This window comes from Artemia franciscana, chromosome 2 (genome assembly GCF_032884065.1).
Source record: "Artemia franciscana chromosome 2, ASM3288406v1, whole genome shotgun sequence".
Classification (NCBI taxonomy): Eukaryota; Metazoa; Arthropoda; class Branchiopoda; order Anostraca; family Artemiidae; genus Artemia; species Artemia franciscana.
Window position 1 is genome coordinate 22571583 of NC_088864.1, and position 27471 is coordinate 22599053.

Genomic DNA, 27471 nt, shown 5'->3' on the forward strand with positions numbered 1-27471 from the left:
ATTGTCATTGGTAGTAGGGACTTTTACAATTTGTTTTAGACTAAAAGTATTACATGTAGACTCAAGTTTTAATTCATTTGCATCACCTAAGAGGAAAATTCCAGCATTTGGGTATTTAGATAGTACATAGTTAGCACTGCCATGCAATTTTTCAATAAAATTAATTTTTTCAGCCGCTCTCCGCCCAGGAGAGTAGTAAAAACAACACAGGACAATCAAATTGAAAGGACGTGGTAAGACCTTAGGTCGAACACAAACCCACAAAATTTCATCAAAGGGAGTAAGACAAGGAACTAATATTTCTGAAGGATAAAAATCATTATGGACAAAGAAAAGAATTCCACCCCCTTTGTTACCCAGAGGGTGCGTTTCAGGTCTGAGTTTAATAAACTGGGCGAAATTATTCATTTTTAACATGTGTGTATTTTTAGCGTGTACTTCAGTAATAGCGATTATGTCTGATCTATATATTTTAAAAAAGGAGTCTAATTCATTAAGTTTTTCAAATTAAGACCTTCAGCGTTGCTTAACAAAAGTGTGGGTAATTTAAAAAGACATTTTCTTATTGATTATTAGCCTTCAAAGCGAGTACTACTTGAAAAGGAGGTTGAATAGCCCTAGGACCTGTGGCTTGCATAATTTATTTGTCAATGGTACCGATTTTGAGCTTAGTATCTTTGTCCACGAACAAGTCCTCCAGGAAAAACTTCACAGACTGTAACAGGTATTTTAAATTTTCTTAGAGACTTCTTAGGTAGTCTATTACCTTCAGTAACACATTTTATGTCGCTCTTCAACAACTTAGCGGCCACGCTAATAATGTCTATTTTTCTGGTTTTTGTCGCTATCATTCGGTTGTGGGTACAGGTTTTGCTGTATGTAATGAGCCACGGGCCTTAGTGTGGCAAAACTAGACTTACCGCCGATTTCTGCAATCACTGCTCTATCGCTAAACCTCTCCTAAACGAGCTTTCTCATTCAAATTTCACTATCCACAGTCTCTTCCGAATCGCTAATAAACTTACTCATCATTTTGACCAAACCACGAACTTTTAACCATTTGTCATCATTCACTTCATAAAACCACATCAGCTTTTTGAATTCTGGCTTTTGATTCATGTTTGCTCTCACATCTCTTTTTATTTTGAGTCTGTCAGTCGGATTGCCTGTATATTTTCGCTGCTAAAATTCGGCCATGAAATATCTCTGACCAGCTTTTTCTTGAAAAACTGCCAACGGTGTCTCACCAATCTCTCTTGTAAGAACGCAAAAGCTTTCCTTCTTGTGAGTCTTTTTAAAAGTCGTTCTACTAGAACAAAGTGAACAATCGGTTTTGAAATCGGATTGTTCCGTCAGGCGACTTGAACCCGTCTTGTGGGACTCATTTTGTTTGGCCAAGGATCTTGAGTATTGGTCAATATGCTTACATTTGTATAAAAGCCTCAGCATGACTTGTGTAAACACCTCTCCTCAAAAGCGGCCACGTCAGTTCCTTTTTGCTATTTACCTGATTCGTTTGTGCTCCTTACTCTAACTTAAGTCACAACAACTTTCTCCACCGCTTCGAGTACTTCCTTGTTGCAGATTAAGCAAATCATTATTGTAGACTAGAATATTTCATCTAACACGCAACATTATATTGTGTTCTAGAATTTTGCATTTTAGGTAAAGATCGAATTCTTATACTTCAAGCCTAAACTTTGTGTTTGCCATAGCTTCTATCAGCATTAGTTTGAAAGTGGAATTTTCAGAGACAGGATCAGATACGCGGGAATCCTTTAAGACTCGTGAACAACAGAAATTTTTAAAAACAGACATTTTATACAATTCAAATTTGCCTCAAAGGCTACCTCACTTTTTCCAACTTCAATCTAAGCTGACGAATCGCTCCAATGTATGGACATATGTTAAATAAAACCTCCTAAAACACGTCCCATATTCGGAATTGCATTTTCAGGATGGCATTTTTTACATTAAGAAATTTACTCTTAACGTCAAAAACCTCAAGTTTGTGAAAGAGCTGGAGTGGAAGAATTTTTGGATTCAGAATCGGCAAATATTTCTTAGTCGTCTTGTGAAAGAATCATTTGTAGAGAATTTATTTTAGTTCAACTTATGTTGTGAAATAATTTATTTTATGTCAAAGCACATTTTTACTAGATTATAGAGATAGTAGGTAAAAAAAATCGCGGGACAGTAGCTTAAAAATGCCTACATGGTTTATATTTTAGGCCCGGGATTCATTCCAGGAAGTTTCATTTAACTGATCAGAATGGCTTTCAAGATAGAAAAGACCCCCTGATACTTTGTTTATCCTGAATAATACTAGAAAATTACACAAGATAAGAGGCATAAATATTATGAAAGCAATCTGCTTTCAGAATGTCATGGAGGGAGTCGCCAATTTGAAAAAGAGCTGACAGTCCATCCGTACAATTTTTAATTAATTATGTGCTGGAATTGCGCAGTTGCCGGATACAGCGAAAGTGCAGACGAGTAATGAAATCTGAATTCATTAGGTTATTTATCGCTAAACGTTTATCTTGGCAACCGTATTCAAAACGCAGGAATGCACCTCTAATGAAACATTTTGGATTAAGATTGTCTGGTATTATGGCATGCATTTAAAGAACTGAATACTTTGCTAGTATGTTTCTAGCATCTGAAACCTAGTCTATTAGCATTATCTAAACCCTATTTTATTAGAAAATGGTAACTAGGTTTTTGACTACTGTTTCTTATAGGGCTTGCCTGCCCAAAATCTTCTGTAGGATAAGGCTCAGAAGCTTATATCATCTGATAAAGAGGCTAACAAAATAGATTTAGGTAAAGGTTAAGAATTGCAGCTCTAGAAGGAGACATCCTCAATAAAACACATTTTTAGACTGGGTATAAGTATACAATTAGTTCAGTAGCCTATATCCCTACACATACCTTAGAGTGTTCATTTTATTTTCGTTTTCATGGTTTGTTTGTATTTTTCACAATTCATCCCCCAGCCCCCTCTAATGTCTCATATAGTTTAGCATATGTAGAAAAATAGTAAAATTCTTGACAAGCTACTAGCCTATTTGCTCTCTTAGAAAAGTGTCAGGTTAGGGCAAATAGCATTTCAGGGATGAATCTAACAACTAAAGCATGTCCTATAACAGTATTTATAAGTATCTATCTCTACTCTTTCTCTCTCTAGAGGGAACTGATCTTTGATTACCCTTAAAAATCTCTGAGTTAGCCTATAAAAGTCAGATCTTGAAAAATAGATCTTCTACATTAATAATCTAGGCCTAATAGAAAAGTGTTTTCAGCTTCACAACTCTGCTCAAGACCAAATTATGAAATTTCATATACCTACAATTACATTTCCTAAATCTAGGAAAAACATCAATATGGCTTAAAGTTCTTCCAAAATAACAGAAATTGCATTTTCAGAACTAAAACAAGAGAAAAAGAAACTGAAAGTTAAGGTAAAATATTGTTTTGTCAAAATTCCAATACATATAGACCTTTCAAATAGGCAAATTTATATAACTTAGAAACCAGAAAAGGGTTGACATAGAAGCTTGACAATACCTTTCTAGAGTAGGTTTTTGACTCTGGATCCATTACTAAAAGTTTTTTCCCTTGATTTCCAAGATAGCTAAAAGTAGCTTTTCTAGAATTTTACAAAAAAACTAACAATAACTAATGAAAACAAATGAAAATGGAAAAAAATAATGAAAATTTGTGCTTGCTTCATGTTACAAAGTAAGAATTCCATCATATTTTGAGGGAGCTTTTTTGCATAGCCTTAGACTATGTGACCATTAGAGGGGAGCTAGGAATGAATTGGTAAGAATACAAACAAAATTTAAAGTGGGCATAAAATTAGTAATCTAACAGTGTGTCTCATTTTGCTCTAGAATGTCTCCTTCTGAAAACCTACTATTCTGGACCTTTAAGGCCTAGTGCACCTCTTTCTTCCTTGTGTTGTGTCTGCCAGACTTGCTTTCAAAAAAAATATATTGCCTAACATTCAAAGAGAGCTGCTCTTCTGGAAGAAACCCCAAGGTAAAAAGAGTAGGCTAGGCTATTACCAGTTGATTCCACAATTAACTCTCTTTCCAATATTTTTGCATCTCTGGGAAGCATCCTTCTAATGGTCCCAGGCATAACCCTAGGCTATATATAAACTTAAAAGGGAATACTTAAACAATGGAGTTCATACTTCATAATATGTAGCATTTTTCTATTAATCAGGTTTTATCTGTTATTTTCTATTATCCACATTTTTAAATGATCTTTAATTATATGATTTTTAATTACTATTAAATGATATTTAAATTCAGTGTATTAAAAGTTCTCCCTGAAGAGGAGTTGAACCCTGATCTCCCATGGGACAAGTGGGTATGCTTACCATTTTACCACTGGTGACTTTAAAAGTAGAAGTTACACATAAGACATGATAATAAATTTGTTAATACTCCAGAAAAAAACTATATAATGGTTGGGTATGGTTAACTAGAAATGGGGATTATGTGATTTTCATTGATATCATAGCTGTAGAGATGGCTTAAACCTACAAAAGAAAAAACCATGGCACATATTGGACTTAGTTTGATGCCTTGTTTCCTGAAGTTTGTCTCTTACTATTCCAAATAAGAAAAAGCCATAGACTTTTTCCTGTTTCTGATTTTTATAGTAATTAGGGTTGCAGCAGTATTATTAGTCAAGACAGTGGTTGTCTTATAGTAGTTATCAAACAGTTTGTGGTAACGAACTGTAGTAAGGAGCAATCTGGCTCAATAGTAACCAAAACTCTAAAAAATTGAATTTTGATATCAATAGCTACATCAAAAGAATCGCATTTTAATGCTGATTTTAAATATATAAGTTTCATCAAGTTTAGTCTTACCCATCAAAAGTTACGAGCCTGAGAAAATTTGCCTTATTTAGGAAAATAGGGGGAAACACCCCCTAAAAGTCGTAGGATCTTAACGAAAATGACACCATCAGATTTACCGTCTCAGAGAACCCTACTGTAGAAGTTTCAAGCTCCTATCTACAAAAATGTGGAATTTTGTATTTTTTGCCAGAAGACAAATCACGGGTGCGTGTTTATTTGTTTGTTTGTTTTTTTTTTTTTTTTCCCCAGGGGTCATCGTATCGACCAAGTGGTCCTAGAATGTCGCAAGAGGGCTCATTCTAACGGAAATGAAAAGTTCTAGTGCCCTTTTTAAGTGAACAAAAAATTGGAGGGCATCTAGGCCCCCTCCCACGCTCATTTTTTTCCTAAAGTCAACGTATCAAAATTTTGAGATACTCATTTTGTTCAGCATAGTCAAAAACCATAAAAACTATGTCTTTGGGATGACTTACTCCCCCACAGTCCCTGGGGGAGGGGCTACAAGTTACAAAATTTGACCAGTGCTTACATATAGTAATGGTTATTGGGAAGTGTGTAGGCGTTTTCAGTAGGATTTTTTGGTTGGGGGGAGGGGTTGAGAATAGGGGGATAGGCTGGGGGAGCTTTCCATTGAGAAATTTGTCATGGTAGAAGAAAATTCCCATGAAGGGAGCACAGGATTTACTAGCATTATTAAAAAAAAACAATGAAAAAAGAAATATGAAAAAGTTTTTTTCAGCTGGAAGTAAAGAGCAGCATTAAAACTTAAAACGAACGGAAATTATTACCCATATGAGGAGCTCACCTCCTCCTAATACCCCGATCTTTGCGCTAAAGTATTTTTAGTAATTTCAACTATTTATTTTACGGCTTTGGTGATTCAGGGGTTATTCTTAATGAATTGGGACAAAATCTAAGCTTTAGTGTAAAGAGCGAGGTACTGACGAGGGGGCGAACCCCCTCATATATGTAATAAAAACATGAGAATACAAAACTTCTTTACGTAAGCTAATTTATAAGTTACGTATATCTTTTACTAAAAAAAAGATTCGTAAAAAATTAAAAGTTCTAGTTGCCTTTATCTTAATTAACCAAAAAATCGGAGGGCAACTAGGCTTCCTCCCCTGCTCTTTTTTCTCAAAATCATTCAATCAAAATTATGAGAAAGTCATTTAGCCAAAAAAAAAAAAAAAAAAAATAAATATGCAAATTTTGTTTTAATTATTCTTCTGCGGAGAGCCAAAATCAAAACATGCATTGATTGAAAAACGTTCAGAAATTAAATAAAAAAAAAACAAGTTTTTTTTAACTGAAAGTAAGGAGCAAAATTAAAACTTAAAACAAACAGAAATTACTTCGTATATGAAAGGGGCTGCTTCCTCACCAACATCCCGCTCTTTACGCTAAAGTTTTTTACTGTTTTAAAAAGAAGAGTTGAAAGAAAGAGCCAAACTTTAGCGTCAAGAGCGGGATGTTGGTGAGGAAGCAGCCCCTTTCATATACGAAGTAATTTTTGTTCGTTTTAAGTTTTAATTTTGCTCCTTACTTTCAGTTAAAAAAAACTTGTTTTTTTTTTTATTTAATTAATAAATATGGGCTGCAGCAGTAGCTAGCAACCTAAAAAGAGATGATCATGTCCCATGCTAAGAAATGCAATAACTCAAAAATCCTAAAAATAGCTTCAAATCAAAACACTAGGTACACTATCAGAATCACCATGTTTGAAACCCCTATACAGGAAACTTACAGTATCTTGGCTTGAATAACAAAGAAAATATGTTGGCTTCTGCATCAACAGCATCTTTTTTTCCCTTTTTTCCCTCCTCAGCTAGCTGGACACTGGAAAATCATAAAAAGCTGTTTAATGGCTCATTTTAAAGGAAATTGCTTCATCTAGTGCATGTTGAAATGCAAATATCTTAAAGAACAAGTTCTTCCACATATTAACTGAAATAATCTTTTTTCTGGGTTTCATAATAATCAAAGTTTTGTTTCATAGATAACTAATCATAGTTATTGTAAGTTTCATAAGTGTCAGATCAAATCAACAGGTACAATATTAGTTCCATTTTGTCCAAAACTTCTATATAGGCAACTTGAAATCCCTTGGTTTGAATAACAAGGAAAATCTATTGGCTTAAATCTGGGTTGCAGCACTACCTAGCAACCTAGTAAGAGACAGTCATGTCCCATAGTAAAAATGAAATGGCCAATAACTCCCAAAGCTTGAGTCAAAAAAGAAGTACACTGTTAGAACCACCTGGTCCAATACCCCTTTATAAAGAACTAACTGTCCCTTGGATTGAATAATAAGGAAAATATATAGGATGTGTTGAACTCAAATCCTTCATAATTGAAGGAAAGTCACTACTTCACTGTGCAGTGGCAACTAGTGCCACACTGGCTTGAAGAAAAAAGCAATGATTATGGCAATGCATACTTTTGGTATTTCAGAGGGTTAGGCATTGTTTTGAATTACTGTAATGGATCCACTTTTCATCACATGTAACAAACAATCAATGGAAAACAAACAGCTCAATGTAAAGCAACATTTTTCTTTTACTGTTAAAGCAGTAGCTTACTTTTGAAAAAAAAAACTATATAAGTAGTTGGCCTTAATAAAGTAGATGGCCTTGATATCTCTTGGCTTCAGTTTGTATGGCACCCGATTTCCTACCTTTCAGGTCATTCCCATTGCTTTTAAATAACAGGATTTTGCTGGATGGCTTCAAGTGTTTTTTAAACACTTAAAAAAAAAACACTTAACACTTGTTGTGTCTGTGAAGCATCTTCATCAAGTAAATACTCCATCTCTTCATCTTCAATTTTTTTTGTGTTCTGCCAAGCTCAGCTTAAAATTGCCACTTTTTAACTTTGAAAACCACTTCCAACACATTCATTCACCTAAAACATGGTCATCATATACTTCCTTTAAAATATAATGGAATATCTTTATTGATATTAAAGTAATGACATAAAACTCCCTGCAAAAACACATTATTTGGTACAAGATTTTTGTTATTAAATGAAGTAGAAAAAAACTGTTGTTTGCACTTCAGTTAAATGACTTGTGCTAATATTTTTGCCTAACAATAGTAGCTTTCAGAATAATGTTTCAAAATGATTAATCAAATGATAAACAAGTTCTGCAATCTGTTGTTAGAATGGTATAAACTTATTTGCACACTCTTAATAGGGACAATATGGGTTCTAATTTGTGACCCCCTCTTCCTAATCAAAATGTTAAAATTAAATCCATAACCATGAGTAGAGTAATTACACAGACATTACCTTGATTTCTACTGGAAGCATACTCATTTGGTTTACTGGGAAGCAATTACCAATTCATAAATGATTAGAAATGATTGTTAATAAATGATTTAAGATAATAAATGATTTCCAGACGTGCTCTATCTATTTCATACTATGAATGTATACTATATGAAGACTGTATCTTATATTTTGGGAATCAGTTTATGAGAGCAAAAAATCCCAAAGAAATGGACACTAAGCCAAACTTAAAAACAACAACAATAAAAAGCACTGGTGACAAAGAAGAGTTGTTTATCTATTAATTAGGAAGTTGCTTTGCTACATAAATTTAGCTCTCAGGGACTATAAATGCAACCCAGAATGAGGCCTGGGAAAATGTTTTTAGGTTTTTATATCCCCTCTTCAAAAGCAATCACTGTCCAGAAAGATAGAACATTGACATTCAAAAATTTCAGGATTTGAAGTATTACTGAAGGGTCAAAATTCTGGAATAGAAATTGTGTCAATTATAATGAGAAAAGGGAAAGAAATATGAGTTGTACATCAATTTACAAGTGACTTGTAACTAAAGTTAATTTGTGATGTACTATTCATTTAATGCAAAATCACTTCCTAGTGATTTTTATTGTTTTTTTACTAAAAAAATGACCTTCTTTTAAGATCTGATGATTTTTGTTCAAATTTTTATTTCCAAATCTGAAACCAGCACTTTACTTGGAATAGATGGATTTTCATTTCTATGTAAACATATAGTTACAAGAATTACCTACCTAGTAGTACCTAGATAGAGCCAAGTACTTACCTAGGGACTCAGTATGTGGCTTATTTTTGTATAACGCTAAGTAATTCTTTGTAGCTAAATAACTTAAAAGCTGGTCATATGAAACAATGGCTTCTCTTAATGTATTTTACTGGCCTTTTGCAGTTCGTATCAGGTGCACAGGCCTGAGTTCATTTGGTCCATGCCACAAACTACTGGCAACTAGTAAGAGTGGAAACTGTTGCTAATGTAAAAAAAAAAAACCAACTCCATTAAGTTTTTCGGCATTTTCTGAAGCTTTGCAGTTTTTTATTTCAAAAACTGAGATCAGACACTTATTGCTGCACCAATTACACCATTTTGTTCATATTACTATGCTGAAAAAAAAAAAATGAAAACAAGAGCTAAGAGCACATATGGCACTTGTGACGAGGTGAGAAGAGCTAAGAGGCAAGAGATCATATGGTATGAGCTCTAACAAAATTCTATGAATCAATAGATTGATTTAAAAAGGAAAATAAGAGGCTTAATGCCGGTCAAGATTTAAAATAAGAGCTCTGAGTCACAAAGTCCATCTAAATATCAAAATTCATTAAGATCCGATCACCCACTCTTAAGTTATAAATACCTAATTTTTTCTAATTTTTCCTCTCCCTTTTGCCCCCTAGATGGTCGAATCTGGGAAAACCACTTTATCAAGTCAAATTGTGCAGCTCCCTGACACACCTACCAATTTTCATCGCCCTAGCACGTCCAGAAGCACCGAACTCGCCAAATCACTGAACCCCTCCCCCCAACTCCCCCAAAGAGAGCGAATCCAGTACGATTCTGTCAATCACGTATCAAGGACATTTGTTTATTCTATCCACCAAGCTTCATCCCGATTCCTACACTCCAAGTGTTTTTCCAAGATTTCCCCCCCCAAATCCCCACAATGTCAAAAGATCTGGTCGGGATTTGAAATAAGAGCTCTGAGACATGAATTCCTTCTAAAAATCAAATTTCATTACAATCTGATCATCTATTCGTAAGATATAAATACTCCAATTTTCATGTTTTCCAAGAATTCTGGTTCCCCCCTCCAACTCCCCCGAATGTCACAGGATCTGGTCGGAATTTGAAATTAGAACTTTAAAGCACAAGATCTTTCTAAATATCAAATTTCATTAAGATCTGGTCACCCTTTAGTAAGTTAAAAATACCTCAATTTTCAAAATTACCCCCCCCCCATTCCACCAAAGAGAGCAGATCCAGTCCAGTTATGTCAGTCACGTATCTTAGATAGGTTTCTATTCTTTCCATCCAGTTTCATCCTGATCTCACCGCTTTAAGTATTTTCTAAGATTTCCGGTCCCCCAACTGCCCCCTCCCCAATTACGCTTGATCCGGTTGAGATTTAAAATAAGATATCGGAGTTACGAGGTCCTTCTAAATATGAAGTTTCATGAAGATCCGATCATTCCTTCGTAAGTTAAAAATACGTCATTTTTCTTATTTTTCAGAATTCCCCCCCCCCGCAATTGAGCGGATCCGTTCCAATTATGTAAATCACGTATGCAAGACTTCTGCTTATTTTTCCAACCAAGTTTCATCCCAATCCCTCCAATATAAGCGTTTCCCATCATTTTAGGTCTCCCCACCCCAAACTTCCCCCAATGTCACCAGATCCGGTCAGGATTTAAAATAAGAGCTTTGAGACACGATATCCTTCTAAAAATCAAATTTCATGGAGATCCAATCACCCGTTCCTAAGTTAAAAATACCTCATTTTTTCTAATTTTTCAGAATTAACCCCCCCCCCCCCAACTACCCCAAAGAGAGCGGATCCGTTCTGGTTATGTCAATCATGTATCTAGGACTCGTGTTTTTTTTCCACCAAGTTTCATCCCGATCCCTCCACTCTAAGTGTTTTCCAATTTTTAGGTTTCTCCCTCCCAACTCCCCCCCCCCCAATGTCACCAGATCCGGTCGGGTTTAAAATAAGAGTTCTGAGCCACGATATCCTTCTAAATATCAAATTTCATTGAGATCCGATCACCCGTTCGTAAGTTAAAAATACTTCATTTTTTCTATTTTTTCCGAATTAACCGGCCCCTAATCCCCCCCCCCCCCCAGATGGTCAAATCGGGAAAACGACTATTTCTAATTTAATCTGGTCCGGTCCCTGATACGCTTGCCAAATTTCATCGTCCTAGCTTACCTGGAAGTGCCTAAGGTAGCAAAACTGGGACTTTTGGTTTTCCCCCTCCAGCTCCCCTCGATGTCATCAGATCCGGTCGGAATTTAAAATAAGAGCTCTGAGACACAATATCATTCCAAACATCAAATTTCATTAAGATCCAATCACCCGCTGATAAGTTAAAAATACTTCATTTTTTCTATTTTTTGCGAATTAACCGGGCCCCCACTCCCCCCCCCCAGATGATCAAATCGAGAAAACGACTATTTCCAATTTAATCTGGTCCGGTCCCTGATGCGCTTGCCAAATTTCATCGTCCTAGCTTACCTGGAAGTGCCTAAAGTGGCAAAACCGGGACCAACAGACCAACAGACAGACAGACAGACCGACAGAATTGGCGACTGCTATATGTCACTTGGTTAATACCAAGTGCCATAAAAAACCAACAAAACAATAAGAGTTATATGGCATTTGTGGTTTTTTGTTGTTGATGCGACTGCCATTTTCCGCTCTTATATACTCCTTTATCCATGCCTCCAAAGTGCCATAGATTTGTAATTTTCATAACCCTCCTATATTTACATGGAATTTGCCCTTGAATTTTGTGAACTTTACGCCCACCCCCTCTAGATGTTGGTCTTTTTTTTGATGAATTCTTGTTTATGACCCTTGTTTTATAGAAAACAAAACTTTTAATGGCATTCACTTTTATAGGATTAAGATGGACACAAATGGAGAAAACCTATCAGTTGTAAATTTATTTGAAGAAACTATTTGTCAACAGTCAGAATCCACTGGTATGGAAGCTGCCAAACATGATGCTATGGATTTATATGAAGATGTGTTAGACCTTGGTGAAGCTTTTGAGATTGCTGTTAAAAGTGAGACCATCTTGGAGACCCAAAATACTGTCCGTATGTCCAGGAACAGGCAGCTTAAGCAAATCTGCCAAGTGAAAGAGAAACCCCAGAAAATGAAAAAATTTCAACCCAATTTCTTTTTTGCTATTCAAGTTAAACATGTTCAGGTATTTCTTAGTGTTTTCCTTTCAGAATTAATGCTTTTGATAGGCTAATGGTATTCTACAATGAAGTTGTTCTGTTTCCTGATTTAAAGATAATTTTGCAGTGCAAAGAAGTCTTCATTGGAAAACTAGCCTCCCTGTCAATGATACCGAGATTGATTTTATTGTTTCAAGTCGTAGTCGGAGTGAGCCTTCCCCTAAGTGAAAATTGCTGACAAGGTAGTAAAATCGCATCTAGTCTTCCTTGGCTTACCTATTAGTTGTGATGTTAATTTGACATGTTCTTGGTTAAATGATGATTTTGGTTGAAAAATCCACAAAGTTTAGGGTATGTTTGCATGTTGGAAGACTTCTTACAGTCAACAGAGTTGAGTCCTGTAGTTTTCAATAATGGTAACACCACATTTATTAGTCCTCTCCTCATTTTGGACTCATCTTTCTGATAAAGACGAATGGAGTTCTCTCCATTTTGTTCTCTTGCTTTTAATAATTTTGCAGTTGCTAATTCATTTACCTCTTTGGATGCATTACTCAGGATTTAATAAGTGTAAAAATATAGCCAATCCATACAACATGAGTTTCCAGTTAAGGTAAGCTTATCTAGCAATTAACATTATTTTTTTCAGTTTATTTCTCCTTCCTTTTCGTTGTCATAACAAACGTTGCTTTTCCAAGAAGTTTTCATTTATGACTGGACATGGGCATGCATAAAGGAGCTTGGCTTGGTACAGCCTCCAACCCCCAAAAATGTCGATTTGCATTAATATTCTTGTGTATTCCTATAGATATTACTAAATGCATATTGATGAGTTTCTTCTTATAAAGCTAAAAAAGCCCTGAAATTATTTTTCACTTTGTTCTATATTAATATATATCCTATTACTATGTTCATATTTAATTCTCAAAACTTTGGTAGTAAAACACAGATTAATTAAGAAAGGTTTTGATTGGTGCCAACAGTAAAGGAACCTTTGTAGGCCCACCTCCTCCCTAAATCTCATTATTTTAACTGTGTCTCCATCATTTCGGGTTTTCTATAAAATTCACCTGTTAGTTACTCTTTTTAAATTTTTCCCTCTTCTTATCTCCAAAATGGACCCCTATGTCTGTATCTGGTAAAACTGGATTTGTAGCATTGCCCTTAATTCTTTACACCTTAGATATTATTTTTGGATGCTTACTCTGTGGCCATCCAAAGACTTATTTTCTTACACGGAAAAGAAAGGTTTCGAATAAAGTGAGTCAAGGGCCCTAGTCAAATTTTTTAAGGGATGGACAGGCCAGGCTGTCAACAATTTCTAGTGGGCATAGAACTGGAAAATGTATTAAAGCTATATTTTGTTTTGAATATCACAAATTTGGTCTGTAGGGGCTTAAGTCCCTCTCATCTGTCTCTTGAGAGAGTATTGTGTTGGTATCCCCTCCCTTTCCCTAACATCATTGATATGAATAACACCACTCATGAAAAAAACCTAAATGTACTGAAAGTAGATGACACTTGATAATACTAAATTCTCAGGAAACAAGTTGATTAGGAAATTATTTAGGAATCTCAGGAAATTAGCTGATGTGTACAAAGAATAAATTTATATGGGGAATTAGCGTAAAGAGTTACAACTTGGCTATTAGAATTAAGAGTATGTAAGAATGTCATTTGTAACTTATATAGATATGTTCATATACTCATTTATAATTATATGTGCCCCAAAAGATCCAAGTAATTAAACATGGCCACATGCCCCCCTCCCCCCTGACACACACACATAATCAGAAAAGATACGTGGGCACGGTATATTTTGGTGCAATGTAGGGCTGTATATTATTCTTGCCCAATTACCTTTATTTACTTTAGATATATAATAATTCCTTTTTTCCTTTTTCGCTTGTGCTCCAACTACTTTGGAAAAATAGTAAAATTTCAAATAAAAATTCCAAGGTTTCAATTTTTACTCATGAATTTTACCGTAAATTTATACCTAGGTAAAACAAATTCAACTTTATCACATTATTTCTTTTCAAACCGTGAAGGAGTAAAATCAAACTATAAATATCTTGCAATGCTAAACGAATCCTCGCTAACCGGTTTTTATCCTTTCAAATTGTTCCGTGATTTTGATTAATTTGAAAAATTATTACTATTCTTTATAATGCTATGTCTTCGATGAAAAGTCATGGAAATTATTGCATAGTCTGTTATTACTCAAATACTGTGATTTGTAGTTTAGATTATTTGTCGTGGACCTAGCCAAACTAGACATTATTGGGGCGCACATTGCCTATAGACTTCCGACTATAATATGGTTTCATATGCTAATATATCATTGTACCCAAAACCAAAGGGCATGTCTCTCCCTTAAAAAAAAAGAAAAAAAAAGAGCCATATTGGTGGTATAAGTTATCTAATGAGTTGTTATCCACTGATTACTTCCGTAGATGTATTTTCGTTGGATAGGAAATGGGGGATATTAGTCACAACTGGCGAAAAGAATTTTTTCCGTGACCATTAGCCAAAAAAATATCTTAAATAGTTTTTGCATTAAGTAGAATTGAACTCCCATTGGTGAGAACAGTAGAGGTAAGAGTTGATACTCTTCTTTGAAACATCCCTCAGCCTAAAAAGTTAACGTAACTCTTGTAAGGCACTTCCTATGATATTCTAAAGAAAAAATCAGGCATAATGACAGCAATGAGAAAAGTATTGTTCAAAATCAGGAAATAAACCTTCTATTGTATACTTAATGTAAGCCATGAATATTTGTAATCTTCTCCCAACTTCGTTTCATTTCTCAGAAAATTGGGAAGCCAATACAAGCACTTTTACTTTTAAATGGTTTCTAGTAAAACCCTATTAATTTATCGTTTCAATGACAGTTTACATTAGGACATTAAAATTGTGTTCTTGATTAGTTTAAGTAGCCTATAACTGAACGTACATTCTTGTACCTGATCAGTAACTCCTGTCATTGGCTCACCTGGATGTGATTGACAGGACACCTTTAAATGCTATTAAATAAAAAACAGGTTTTTTTTTTTTACTGTAAGTAAGGAGCGACAATAAAACTTAAAACAAAAAGAAATTATTCCGTATATAAAAGGGTTATCCTCTCCTCAATGCCTCGCTCTTTCGCTAAAGTTTGACTCTTTCTCATAACTCTACTTTTTAAAACAATAAAAAACTTGATCCGGTGACTTTGGAAAAAAATGAGCGTAGGAGGGGGCCTAGGTGCCCTCCCATTTTTAGCCGTGTGAACCAAATTATGATTAAGATTATGGATTTGTTACCTCATACCCAGTGCTTCCAGTTTGCCCGAATTTTCGGGATTTCCCCAAAAATCTAGAAAATCCCCGAAAAAAAATGACGCTCCACGAATTTCTTTCTTTTCCCCTGATTGACCCGAAAATAGAGTTACTGGAAGGCTCACTGTACATTCCACAATTTTAATACTGTTTTGCACCTTTATACTATGGTACGCTGTCGAACGTATGTTATTGAAAACCCCATTTTGCAAACCAAAATGGGAATGAAACGATTGGATGCGGATTCCTCCTCTCTTATTGTGAATATATAAATGGCAAAAATGTTATCATTTGTTAAGGCTATTGCGACTGCCGACGAAGAAGCTGTGATTATCTCTAGACTTCCTATTTAATAGTCTCCAATTTTTTTATCACTCTTCTAATTTTTCTAGCTGTTTATCGTTTTTAAATCGTTCACTCCTATTTTAATTTCGGCACACCAAAAACAAAATACTTTGAAGTGATTTTCATTAATTTATTTTTTGTGATAATCGACCAAATATCTGATTATTTATCTCTGTTCAGCATTTAAGGTTCATTTAAATATGGCAGATCATGTATAGTTCATCAGATAGTTCATGGTAACGAACTGTAAGCAAGGAGCAACGCGGCTCAAAAGTTACCGAAACTCTATAAAACAACAGATATATCAAAAGGATCGGCTTATTATGCTGGTACCGAATATATAATATACTGAAGTTCAGTGTTACTCTTCAAAGACTACGAGCCTGAGAAAATTTGCTTAATTTTTGAAAAAAGTGGAAAACACTCCCTAAACATCTCAAAGAACCTTAACGAAAATAACACTGTCAGATTCAGCGTATCAGAGAACGCAACTGTGTAGGGTTAAAGCTCCTATCTGCAAAAATGTGGACTTTCCCAGAAGATGTATTTTTTCATGAGGATGGCAACTATACCCCCTTCCGCGCCCTTTTTCCCCAAAATCGTTTGATCAAAATTTAAGATACCGTGGCCATTTTGTTCAGCATAGTTTAGAGGCCCAATAACTTTGCCTTTAGAGTTAATTTGACCTCCCACAGCCCCTGGGGAAAGGTCTTGAAAATATATAATTTGCCCATTGTTTACGTATAATATCTGTTATTTGGAAATATGCATTCTTTTTTCGAGTAAAGGATTGAATTTTCTGCTGGAGGATTTTCCGCAGGGATAACTTTCCATTGGGAAGGATATATCCGGGGGATAAAATTTTGAAGGGAAATTTTACAGAATTGGAAATTGGCCAGTCCTAAACAAAATTCTTTTTATCATTTCAAGTTACTTTTTGTAAACCCAATCTTACGCTTGGATATGTTAAGTGTAATTGTCCGGGATAAATTTTTAACGGTACGGAATTATATTTGACGATTTTTCCGGGGAGAGGACTAATTTTTCCGTGGAGGTGGAGCTGGATTTCCTGGCATTTAAAAAAATCATTTGAAATAAAATAAAAATTTTTTTTCCATCTGAAAGTACGTCTAACGAGCAACATTAAAAAAAAAAAAAAATTACATATATGAAGGGGATTGCCCCCTGTTCCCTTACGCTTAAGTTTGAATTTAGTCGCGATTCTGTAAGAACGACTCCCGAAACATAATTGTAGTTTAAATAGAACTTCGGCGTGAATAGTTGGGTGTTTATAGGGGGCAATCCCCTTATGTTATCGTTTCTATTCGTTTTAATTTTTACTGCTACTCCTTGCTTTCAGGTGATTTTTTTTTATTTATTAAATTCCTGGTCAAGCTCATGTTTTAATTTGGAGAAATCATTGCACTTGTTATTGCTGTGTATGCGATTATTGCCTGTCTATACTTTATTTTTGTCGTCTTTCTGAAAATAAATGACATTATAGTCTCGTTTTTAGGCTAAGAGAATAAAGTAGCAAAGATAATATAAAACCTAAAGCAACAAAGTTTCAGAGTGTAATTCCTTTCTTTTTTTTTTAATTTAAAAATAGTTTTGAGGTTTTGTCCACAATATCAGCAATAATCGTTTTTAGCTATGGGTTCCAATCCCGTACTCTGGCTCTGAAACCTACTCTGTTAAAAACTTGATTTACTACGCGGATCCAAGTTCTACTTGAGCCTGAAAACGAAGCTATAACCAATTGTGGCTCCCAAATTTTTGCAATGAAATTCCATTTTCCCCGAATCTTGAAGACTTGTGCCCGAAAACTCCCCGAATTTTTAAAACTTGTCACCGAATTTTGAGATTCGAGAGTGGAAGCCCTACTCATACCATAGTTCATCACATTGAAAATTGATTTGACTAAGCAAAGCTTTAGCGTTCGTGAAGTTCAACGATGTTTTAATTTTCGCTGATTGCAGATAAAAGATCAAGCCACAGTTGTCCAAAATCATATTATTAAAAAAGACGCAAGATTGTCGAGGGCTTTGATTAAACCAGCATCCTTCCATATAACGTTAGGCGTTGTTCATCTGAAAAATGAAGACGAAATTGAAAGGTAAATAAATTTATGTATGAAACATGCTATTTATACTGCTAGTTATAATTCGGAAATATTCATGTTTTCAAAGAAGGAATAATTTAGATTATTAAAAAATAGCCATGCATTAATAGAATTTGTGGAGGAGAATGACCCATAAAAAAACACTAAAAAGGAATTGAATGACTTCTTCTATATACATGTAATTATATATTTTGTACTATCTTATTGCTGAAAAGTTGAAAAAATATTTGGGTTTTTACTCTCTTTAGAATAAGTAGAGTGACATTGTCATTTCTAATCAGATCAATTGAGCACATTCCTCGGCTTCACTTGCCATGAACACGAACTTTCTGTCTAGTTTCATAATCAACCTGTCAACCGTTAAGTGAAGTATTAGTAAGCATCAATTACAACTTCAATTTTCTGAAAGAAGTATACCTAGCTTTTACAAATCTATGTATCAGAAATCCTCCTCTGGTGCTTGGTAAATGTTACGACTAGATCGTGGATTTTATTACCTGAATATATGCCAGTTAATATAGGAAAACCCTTGCAATAGGCTGGGAATAAAACAACGACTAGGCATTTGACAAGATTAATGGAAATTATTTAGTTTTTAATCAGACCTAAACAACGGGTTTTGCTCCTCAAATGTTTTAAACATCGAAAGAAACCTTTGCTGCTTGAATGAAAGAAGAAGCATTAGAAGCTCGCGAAATCGTATTTTCTCATTTATTCTATTATAAATTGTGATCCTAGCCGAGTAGTTACTGTATTAGTCTTGAAATCCTTTGTCAGTGAGGCCAGGTGTTCGAGTCCTGGTGTCGCTGGTTGTTTGATTTGGAACGGGGGTGAGTTATGTGACTCTGTAAGCTCAGTTGGTTTCGACTCAGCTCTAAACGGGTACCTGGAGAAATCTTGGCAAGATAAACAGGTTGACTGCAAGAAAGGATACAATGGCTGGCCCCTAGACCCCTCCCCATTGCACTTCCTGGTTGAAGGTTCGTGAAACGGAGATCAGCATAATCGTAAGTGACTTTAAAGTCCAGTCCCTATTTGTATTTGTTTATATAAATTATGGTCTATTAACTGTTGTTTATTATACACTAATGTGTGTTTGGGCTTAACTAGTGTTTCTCAACTTTTTACCCTTGCATTAATCTTGAAATTAATTACATGTCTAAAGAAGTTTCTGTACTATATATGCCATATTGCTTTCTTTCTTCTTTAAAAAACAATCGTTATTTGCAGTTACTTTATTATTTACATGTTATTTCGATACTCCTCACATAACCCCTAGACTACTATTTTGGATCTCTACGACTCGTGGAAACGCCTCGAGTTTGATAAATGGGGGTATTTTCTTCGAGTATTTGAGGAGTAGAAAAAGATGACATAAATTATTCAGTATATGAAGGGTTTGTCCCCCTCCTCAATACCTTCCTCTTCATGCTAAAATTTTTAGTATTTAAAGAAAAAACTTCCACTTCTAATTAAACAACTCTTGTGTTTTAAGAGTCGTTATAAAAACTTGGGACAACAGTTAAACTTTATTGTAAAGAGAAAGGTATGAAGGGGGGGAACCCCTTCATGTACTGAAAATGTCTGTTTATTTTGAGTTTTAATGTGCTTCTTACTTTCAGTTAAAAACTTTTTTTTTTAATATTGAATTTCTGACCTTTCTTCAGATTATGCTAGTGAATCTGGCTCACCGTCATTGAACCCCCCCCCCCCTCACGAGAAACTCCTCCGTGGAAATTCTCTCCCGCATAAAATACACCCCTCCCCCTCCCTCGTGAAATTCCCTTTCGGCAGTTCCATCCTTGCTGAAAATCCCCCCCCCCACTGGAAAAAAATTCCGTAGAATACTTGCATTTAAAAAAAGACTTGAATTTTGAATCGTTTTTTCGATCACTCCGGAAATCCCCCCATTTTCCCCGGAAATTTAAACACACTCAAGAAGCCCCTGGACAATTCCCCAAGAACACACTATCTCACAATTTTGATCGCGCAATTTTGGGGAAAATATGGGCGTGGGAGGAGGGCTAGTCAGCCTTCCATCTTTTTGGTAATTTAAAATGAGCACTATAACTTTTAACTTCTGTTCGCATGGACCCTCTCCCGATCTTCTACGATTATTATTTCGATACGGTTACCTCTAAAAAAAATAAAATAAACACGCACCCGTGATATTTCTAACCACCAAATTCCACATTTTATTATATATATATATATATATATATATATATATATATATATATATATATATATATATATATATATATATATATATATATATATATATATATATATATATATATATATATATATATATATATATATATATATATATATATATATATATATATATATATATATATATATATATATATATATATATATATATATATATATATATATATATATATATATATATATATATATATATATATATATATATATATATATATATATATATATATATATATATATATATATATATATATATATATATATATATATATATATATATATATATATATATATATATATATATGCGTGTCAGGAGGCATCAATTCGATTGCTGTTTTTAAGCAGAAGCACTAAATTATTATTTTTGTGGAAAAGATGATATATATAAATGTATATATATATATTTTCTTTTTAGTTTTTTTGTAGTTTTTACCTTTTTTAGTTTTTTTCTTCTTTTGTATTAATGCTAAAGCCAAGGTTCAAACCTGGAGCCTCTCGGACCTAGAACCTGAAACATAACGCTTTACCAACTCAGCTACTTCGGCGTGAATACATTCGTTTTGAGCAGCTTCCTCGGGTGTTGCCATTGTTGTCCTGGTCGTCATTTATATTGCCTGTGTCCCGGTCGTCATTTGTGTCCCGGTATCTCAGTCTGTAATTTCTCCTTGAGTGTCCCGGTCGTTATTTATATTCCCTCTGTCCCGGTCGTCATTTGTGTCCCGGTCTGTAATTTCTCTTTGAGTGTTTTTTCTTTTTAGTATTTTTTAGTTTTTTACATTTTTTCTTTTTTCAGTTTTCTTTTTCTTCTTTATTTTTCAGCTTCACTATGAAATACATATCGCCGAACCTTTGTTTTTTTAACTAAAATCTGGTAGGCATTGATGACCTTATCCAAGTCAAGATCCCAAACCCAATCATCATCGCTATCATTTTCAGTTTTGATATGTTTTGACTCTCGCTGTCCAGGTGGATCTTCATCTAACTGCGCGGTTTTGCGTTCTTTAGCCTCAAGCCTGTTTCCTTGCTGTTCTTTTGATTCCTCGGCACGCTTTCTTTTCTGACTTTCTCTATCAGCAGCAAGTTTTTTGGCATAGACTCTTTGAGCATCTTCATCGGCTTTTGCCATTGTAAGTTCATCAGTCATTTTAAACTTAAACATTAATAGATTTCTACGTGAACATATATGTCTTAAATATCTTTAATGACGTCACCGTCATAGCAAAAATGACGACAACTAACTTCATGACGTCAGCCGACACAGAAACATGACGTCACCTGATCCACAGACAGACAACTTATTTTTATATATATAGATAGATATAATTCTAAAATTGTCAGGTAATTTTCTATTTTGAAATAAAAACTAAAAATTATTGCTCAGACAACATAAATATTTTTGATATTTACATAATAGCTTTAGTGGTTCTGGACTGAAAACTAAATATGCTAATCAAATTGGGAATTGCAATCTTTTAGGTTGAAAAGGCAGATCCATTGGAATCATGAGAATGCGTGGAATAAGAAAAGCCTCACCCTCAAAAGGCCCTGTCAAGATTGTTGCCTCTATTACGTTATAACAGACATAACACGTCATTTGTGTCCCGGTGTCCCGGTCTGTAGTTTCGTTAGTCGACAAACATGACGTCAGACGACAAACAACTTCATGACGGCATACAGCTCAATCCTTATAATGACGTCAGTCGACAAACATGACGTCAGTCGACACACAAACATGACGTCAGTCGACAGACAGACAAACAACTTATTTTTATATATATAGATTTGGCTTTTGTGCTTGGTTCATGAGTATATTGTAAAATAGCAAAAATAAAAATTTTCATAAGAGAGTAGGCTCTTAGTAGTCCTTTAGGAGAAAGGTTGGATTTGTGGCTGTTTGCATTCCCTGCTACTATACTGAGTATGGATCAAACAGTTAGCAAAAAGCATCCTGCTCCTGTCTCTATTTTTCAATGGGGATTTCCCACAGCGCATCCACATTGGTGGAAGGGTGCCCATCCTTAAATGGCTTGCAGAGGGGGATGGGCACCCCCTCTGCAAGCCATTTTATTCCCAGTTCAAAGGGTGTAAACGCTATGGGGTAATCGGAGACCTGGGAAAGTATTGGTTCATTCGCTAATTATCAATGAAATATCATGAATAATGTTGGATCAGAAGAGATTAAATTGTACTACGGCAGTATCGGTAAGCGGCACGCTGAGGAAACTAGTGACCGGGGTAAAAAAAATAAATAAATAAAATAAACCTGTTCTTCGTCAACAGCAACAAGGCTGCTGAAAGTAAAGCTAAAGAGAGAGACCTGGAACTTATTTTTGCATGGTTTCTTCCTCATTTAAATCTTTGGCACTGTGCTAGAGGTACGCAAAATATATGCCAACCATTGTACTCTCTAGAAAGTGGAATTGCTGTAAAAGCTTTAATTTGAAAATCTGCCTTTAATCTCAAAGTATCTTTAAATAGTAAAATGTGCTTTTTGCTTGATGGTTGATTTATTAACCGTTTTTATGCCTAAATTCTTAGCTGTTTACTTATTTTTAGGACTAAGAATGCTTTGACCAAAGCCCTTTCTCAGTTTCAACATGAGTTTGTAAAAAACCCACTACAGCTTGCTTTTCAAGGCCTTGGAACATTTAGGGGACAGGTAATGCTCAGGTTTTGTAAACTTTATTTTTAGTTTTAATTTTTTATTAATAAATGTCTAAATTGATTTCATAAATTGGCTCACATAATGGCCAATAATTCTCTTAAGAGATCTGTTTTTCTCTCAGTGTCTATTTGAATAATCAGCTTACAAATGGTTTATTCACAGATCTACGTTTGAAAGGACTGGAGTTTGGAAATAAAAGGTAGAATTCAAAAGAAAGTAAGTTAAACTAAGACATCGTAGATATAGACTCCAAGTGCTGATGAAACTACAATAAGAAACCTGGTGCTAGTTAGATTTCTTGTGGAGGACAAAAATAAGTACAATTTTGGAACAGATTTAGGCAAGTATGGGGTTTTCCCTTCACTTTTTTAAGAGTATAGTAAATGGCGAATCAATCTTTCATCCACAAAGAACAACGCGTCGAAATTGCCTTAAAAAAGCCCTATTTGGCGTCAAGAAATATAAAATAAGTAGAAAAAATATTCCAAACTCCCTTGTTGTGAGGCATAAGTTCAATAATAAATGTTTCACCCATTCTTCCATTTTTTGTATATTTGAGATTTTAGAGTTGCTCAAGCCGCTCAAAATGTAACCGTTCTGAAATTTCATGATAATACAATTACATTGTTCTATACGGTTTTTGGAACCAGCCACATCAAAATTATAACTTCTCTGGAAGGAATGGGAATGTGCTCTGTAGGAATACACCACTGTGACCTCAGTAGTATTTGTCGGCCTTGTCTGGAAAGGGCATATCAACACCATCATAGTCTTTCCTGGGAAGGGCAAAACATTTGCTCTGCGTAGTTACACCATTTTGACCTCACTAGTATTTGTTGGAATACACTTAGTTTTATGACTCTACCTTTAAAGCACATTTGGTGTCAACAAGCACTTGTACTTAAAATTTGAATTAAGAAAATTAGAATAGAAATACAAGAAATTACAAAAGAAGACTAATTAAAAAATAATGTTTTGATTTATTCTGTCGAAAAAATTGCCATAACTTAAAATGTGGCCATCAGGTAGAACTTGAAGGATTTCTCACATTCTCTAGTGTTAATAAAAATATATAGAATATCATGCTTTGTGAAATTCTCTGTGATATAATAAAACACTGTTATAATATTCACGCCCCATCGGTACGATAAAGGGACCAAGAAAAAGTCTTTCAAGACTCTTTTTCTTCCATAATCAAACTCACAGTGAGATCAAAACAATTGACGTCTTCTTTTTCTCATGGTTGTAAGACCAAAAGTAAATATATACTGAAAAAAAAACGCGAGAGAATTAATGTGCCAAAAGTATAGTCAGTGATATTTAATAAATACCATATTTGCTCCTTTTTAGTTTGAGCTAATTGACTGCCTAAAAAAAGAAAAGCCTTACCAGTCAATTTCGCGTAAAAGTTTGACCCAGAAAATCAATATAATTTGATTATGCACGGACTGGGGGTGTGTTGTTCTAAATTCTAGCTTTTCACAACGAAAAAAAAAAGAAAGAAATGAAACAGATAGTAGTGCAATCTTTTACCCTAAACATATGTTAAAATAAAATAAAATTTTGTTTATGAGAAGTCTCATATGTGTCGTCTGGTTTTCGCTGTTTTAACTCATTTTCTACTTTTCCCAGAAACTTCCCATCGCTTCCAAATGAATTTTTGCGTGACCTTATTAGATATAAAGAGTAGTACAGGGTGTTCTATTTAACGTGAATCTGATGTATCAAGTTTTTAAAGTTTTTTTTCATGCAAGCGTTTTTTGGCCTTGGAGGATTTTAATAAAATATGCTCTAGGGGCCGACACAAAAATGGGAGTTGAGTTTTACCGTAAGCTTTTTCGAAAAGTCTACCAAGTAAAATTCATAAGCGCTAGGAGCTCAGTAATATATATATATATATATATATATATATATATATATATATATATATATATATATATATATATATATATATATATATATATATATATATATATATATATATATATATATATATATATATATATATATATATATATATATATATATATATATATATATATGGGGCGCTTCGCGTCCCCCCAAGCCCCCCGCGCACGTAAGTCGTTACGCGCCATATTAGTTACGCGCCATTGTAGTTGTGTCCCTGTGTCCCCACCTGTGAATAGAGATAGATATATATATATATATATATATATGTTTTTAACTACGTAAAACTTCGCTGTCCATTGTCTGTGCATATAAATAGATTGTCAGGTTTAGTGACTCTTGAACATGCAACATATAATTGTCCATGGGAAAAACAATCCGTATTCAGATCTATACCTCATTATTCTAATGATTGCCCTTGAGCTTTGTTGATGGTGATTGCTAATCGAACATTCCCTGTGTCCCCGTCGTCATTTATATATCCCCCTGTGCCCCCCGGCGTCCCCGTCAAAGTTGTGTCCCTGTGTCCCGGTCGTCATTTATACGTCCCGGTCGTGATTTGTGTCCCGGTGTCCCAGTCTGTAATTTCTCTTTGAGTGTCCCGGTCGTCATTTATATTCCCTGTGTCCCGGTCTGTAATTTCATCAGTTGACAAACATGACGTCAGTCGACAAACAACTTCATGACAACATACAGCTCAATCCTTATAATGACGTCAGTTGACAAACATGACGTCAGTCGACACACAAACATGACGTCAGTCGACAGACACACAAACAAACAACTTATTATATATATATATATATATATATATATATATATATATATATATATATATATATATATATATATATATATATATATATATATATATATATATATATATATATATATATATATATATATATATATATATATATATATATATATATATATATATATATATATATATATATGCCATTTAAAAGTTTCTTCGGCACTCCCGTGAAAGGTTCGCTGTTGCCCCTAGAAGTTTTGCTATTAAATCTCCCTCCAGGGCTAATAAACATCAACTAGAAATACAATATGGACCTAGTTCTAGATAAGTGTGCACCGAACACATCAGATAAATTACTATATTATAAATAAAACTATGACCGAACTTGATTTGTATTTTAATTCTTGGTTTACCTAAATTTTCACAAAATACCATATTTTAATTTAAAATCATTGACCCTTCTTTCTCCAAAATTGAAATGGAAATATTATACTTTACATTTAGTATTATTCCTGACGTTAGGTCTTTCTGTCACTTGATAATCGTTGAGGCATCTATAATAGTAAATTTTCTTTCACTAGAATTGTGACAACATGCCACACCTGAAAATTAAAATTACTGTGTCTTCTTTCTCGGAAATGGCATAATTTTTGCTATTATCATCCTCTATTTTATTTGTTTTTGATTTTTTTGTACACCTTTCGAATTCAAAAAAGCAAATTAAATGTTTTGTTTAAAAAAAAACTCCGTAATAATTTTTTTTTAAATATCAGTTCCGTCTACTGCTTTTCTTTAAATAAAGCGTCATCAAGAATACCGTTTAGAAAAGATATTTTTTCATCGTTTTCTTTCTTTTTTTTTAGATTTTATATGCGAAATTGAAAAATGAAGAAGTAATTACAGCTCGTCTGAGCCCAGTTCTGGAAAAGCTTATTGAAGAAGTTGGTAACTGTGGGATACAATTTGAAGACAAAAGACAATGGAAACCTCACTTGACAATATTGAAGCTGTCAAAAAATCCCAAGCTACTGAGGAAGGTAACTACAACGTGTTTCATTCTTTTCTTCTTTTTTTTGGCGTAGTTTTGTTGGTTCAAGAACAGAAATAGAGAAAAGAAATGTATATTTAGGAGATTGCCAAGGCTCACTACAAGAGGAGCCGCATTCCAATTATCTGCCGTAATGAGAGCCAATATAAAAATAAAATATATATAATTAGTTGTTATAGAACTTTTATTTATTTTTTGAATTTGTCGTCAAACAATTAAGTACATACATTTGAATTTTGTTACGTGACAACTATTGTTTGCCCGTAGATGGCATATGTCTTTGTACCTTAGCCGTGAATGTCTGGAATTGGGTTCATAGTTTGTTAACGTTTGCGAATTAATCCTATTAAATGCTCGTCTCTGAGTCAGGAATGATGCTTTGATTTTATAAATTTCATTGCTGAAAAACTTGACTCATAACAATATGTTGTGCCATATAAAATATACCTTTAATACTTTATAATATAACATAAGATTTATTGCAAAAAGTCTGTGGGCTATTGCAAAACAAAATACAGCCTATAAACAAAGCTCATGAACAAAACTTTAAATAGCACAAATTGAAAAAAGAACAAAAAACTTCAAGAATACAAAAAAAGAAACACACCAAGGTCTGACATTTTAACCGATAAACAACAACCATAATAAATTTTAATTCGTAAAAACCGTAACAAGTTATCCCCTCAAACATGATTCACTGTGTTTGATCCCTAAACGAAGAAACATACACAACTGTTTAATAGCATATGCGTTCCTCTCAACCGTCTGCTCAATTAACAAGCATTCACTCCCAAACACTCCCCCGAAACATTCATTTCGCAACTCAGACAGATCTTCATACTTGGATGCAAAATGAAATAAATTCTCACTCACAAATCCACACATAGGGCGAAGAAACATACACAACTGTTTAATAGCATATGCGTTCCTCTCAACCGTCTGCTCAATTAGCAAGCATTCACTCCTGACAAACTCATTC

General features: G+C 34.3%; 1 protein-coding gene across 1 annotated transcript in view; it reads left to right on the top strand.

The window, feature by feature from the left end:
• Positions 1-2560: 2560 nt before the first annotated feature.
• Positions 2561-27471, top strand: part of LOC136038905 (A-kinase anchor protein 7-like) — a 40816-nt gene continuing 15905 nt past the window's right edge. The window contains exons 1-5 of the mRNA XM_065722388.1: positions 2561-2608; positions 11809-12121; positions 17740-17876; positions 22671-22773; positions 26308-26481. Of these exons, the coding sequence (XP_065578460.1) occupies positions 11816-12121; positions 17740-17876; positions 22671-22773; positions 26308-26481 (720 nt within the window). The 5' untranslated portion in view covers positions 2561-2608; positions 11809-11815. The remainder of the gene's footprint in view (positions 2609-11808; positions 12122-17739; positions 17877-22670; positions 22774-26307; positions 26482-27471) is intronic.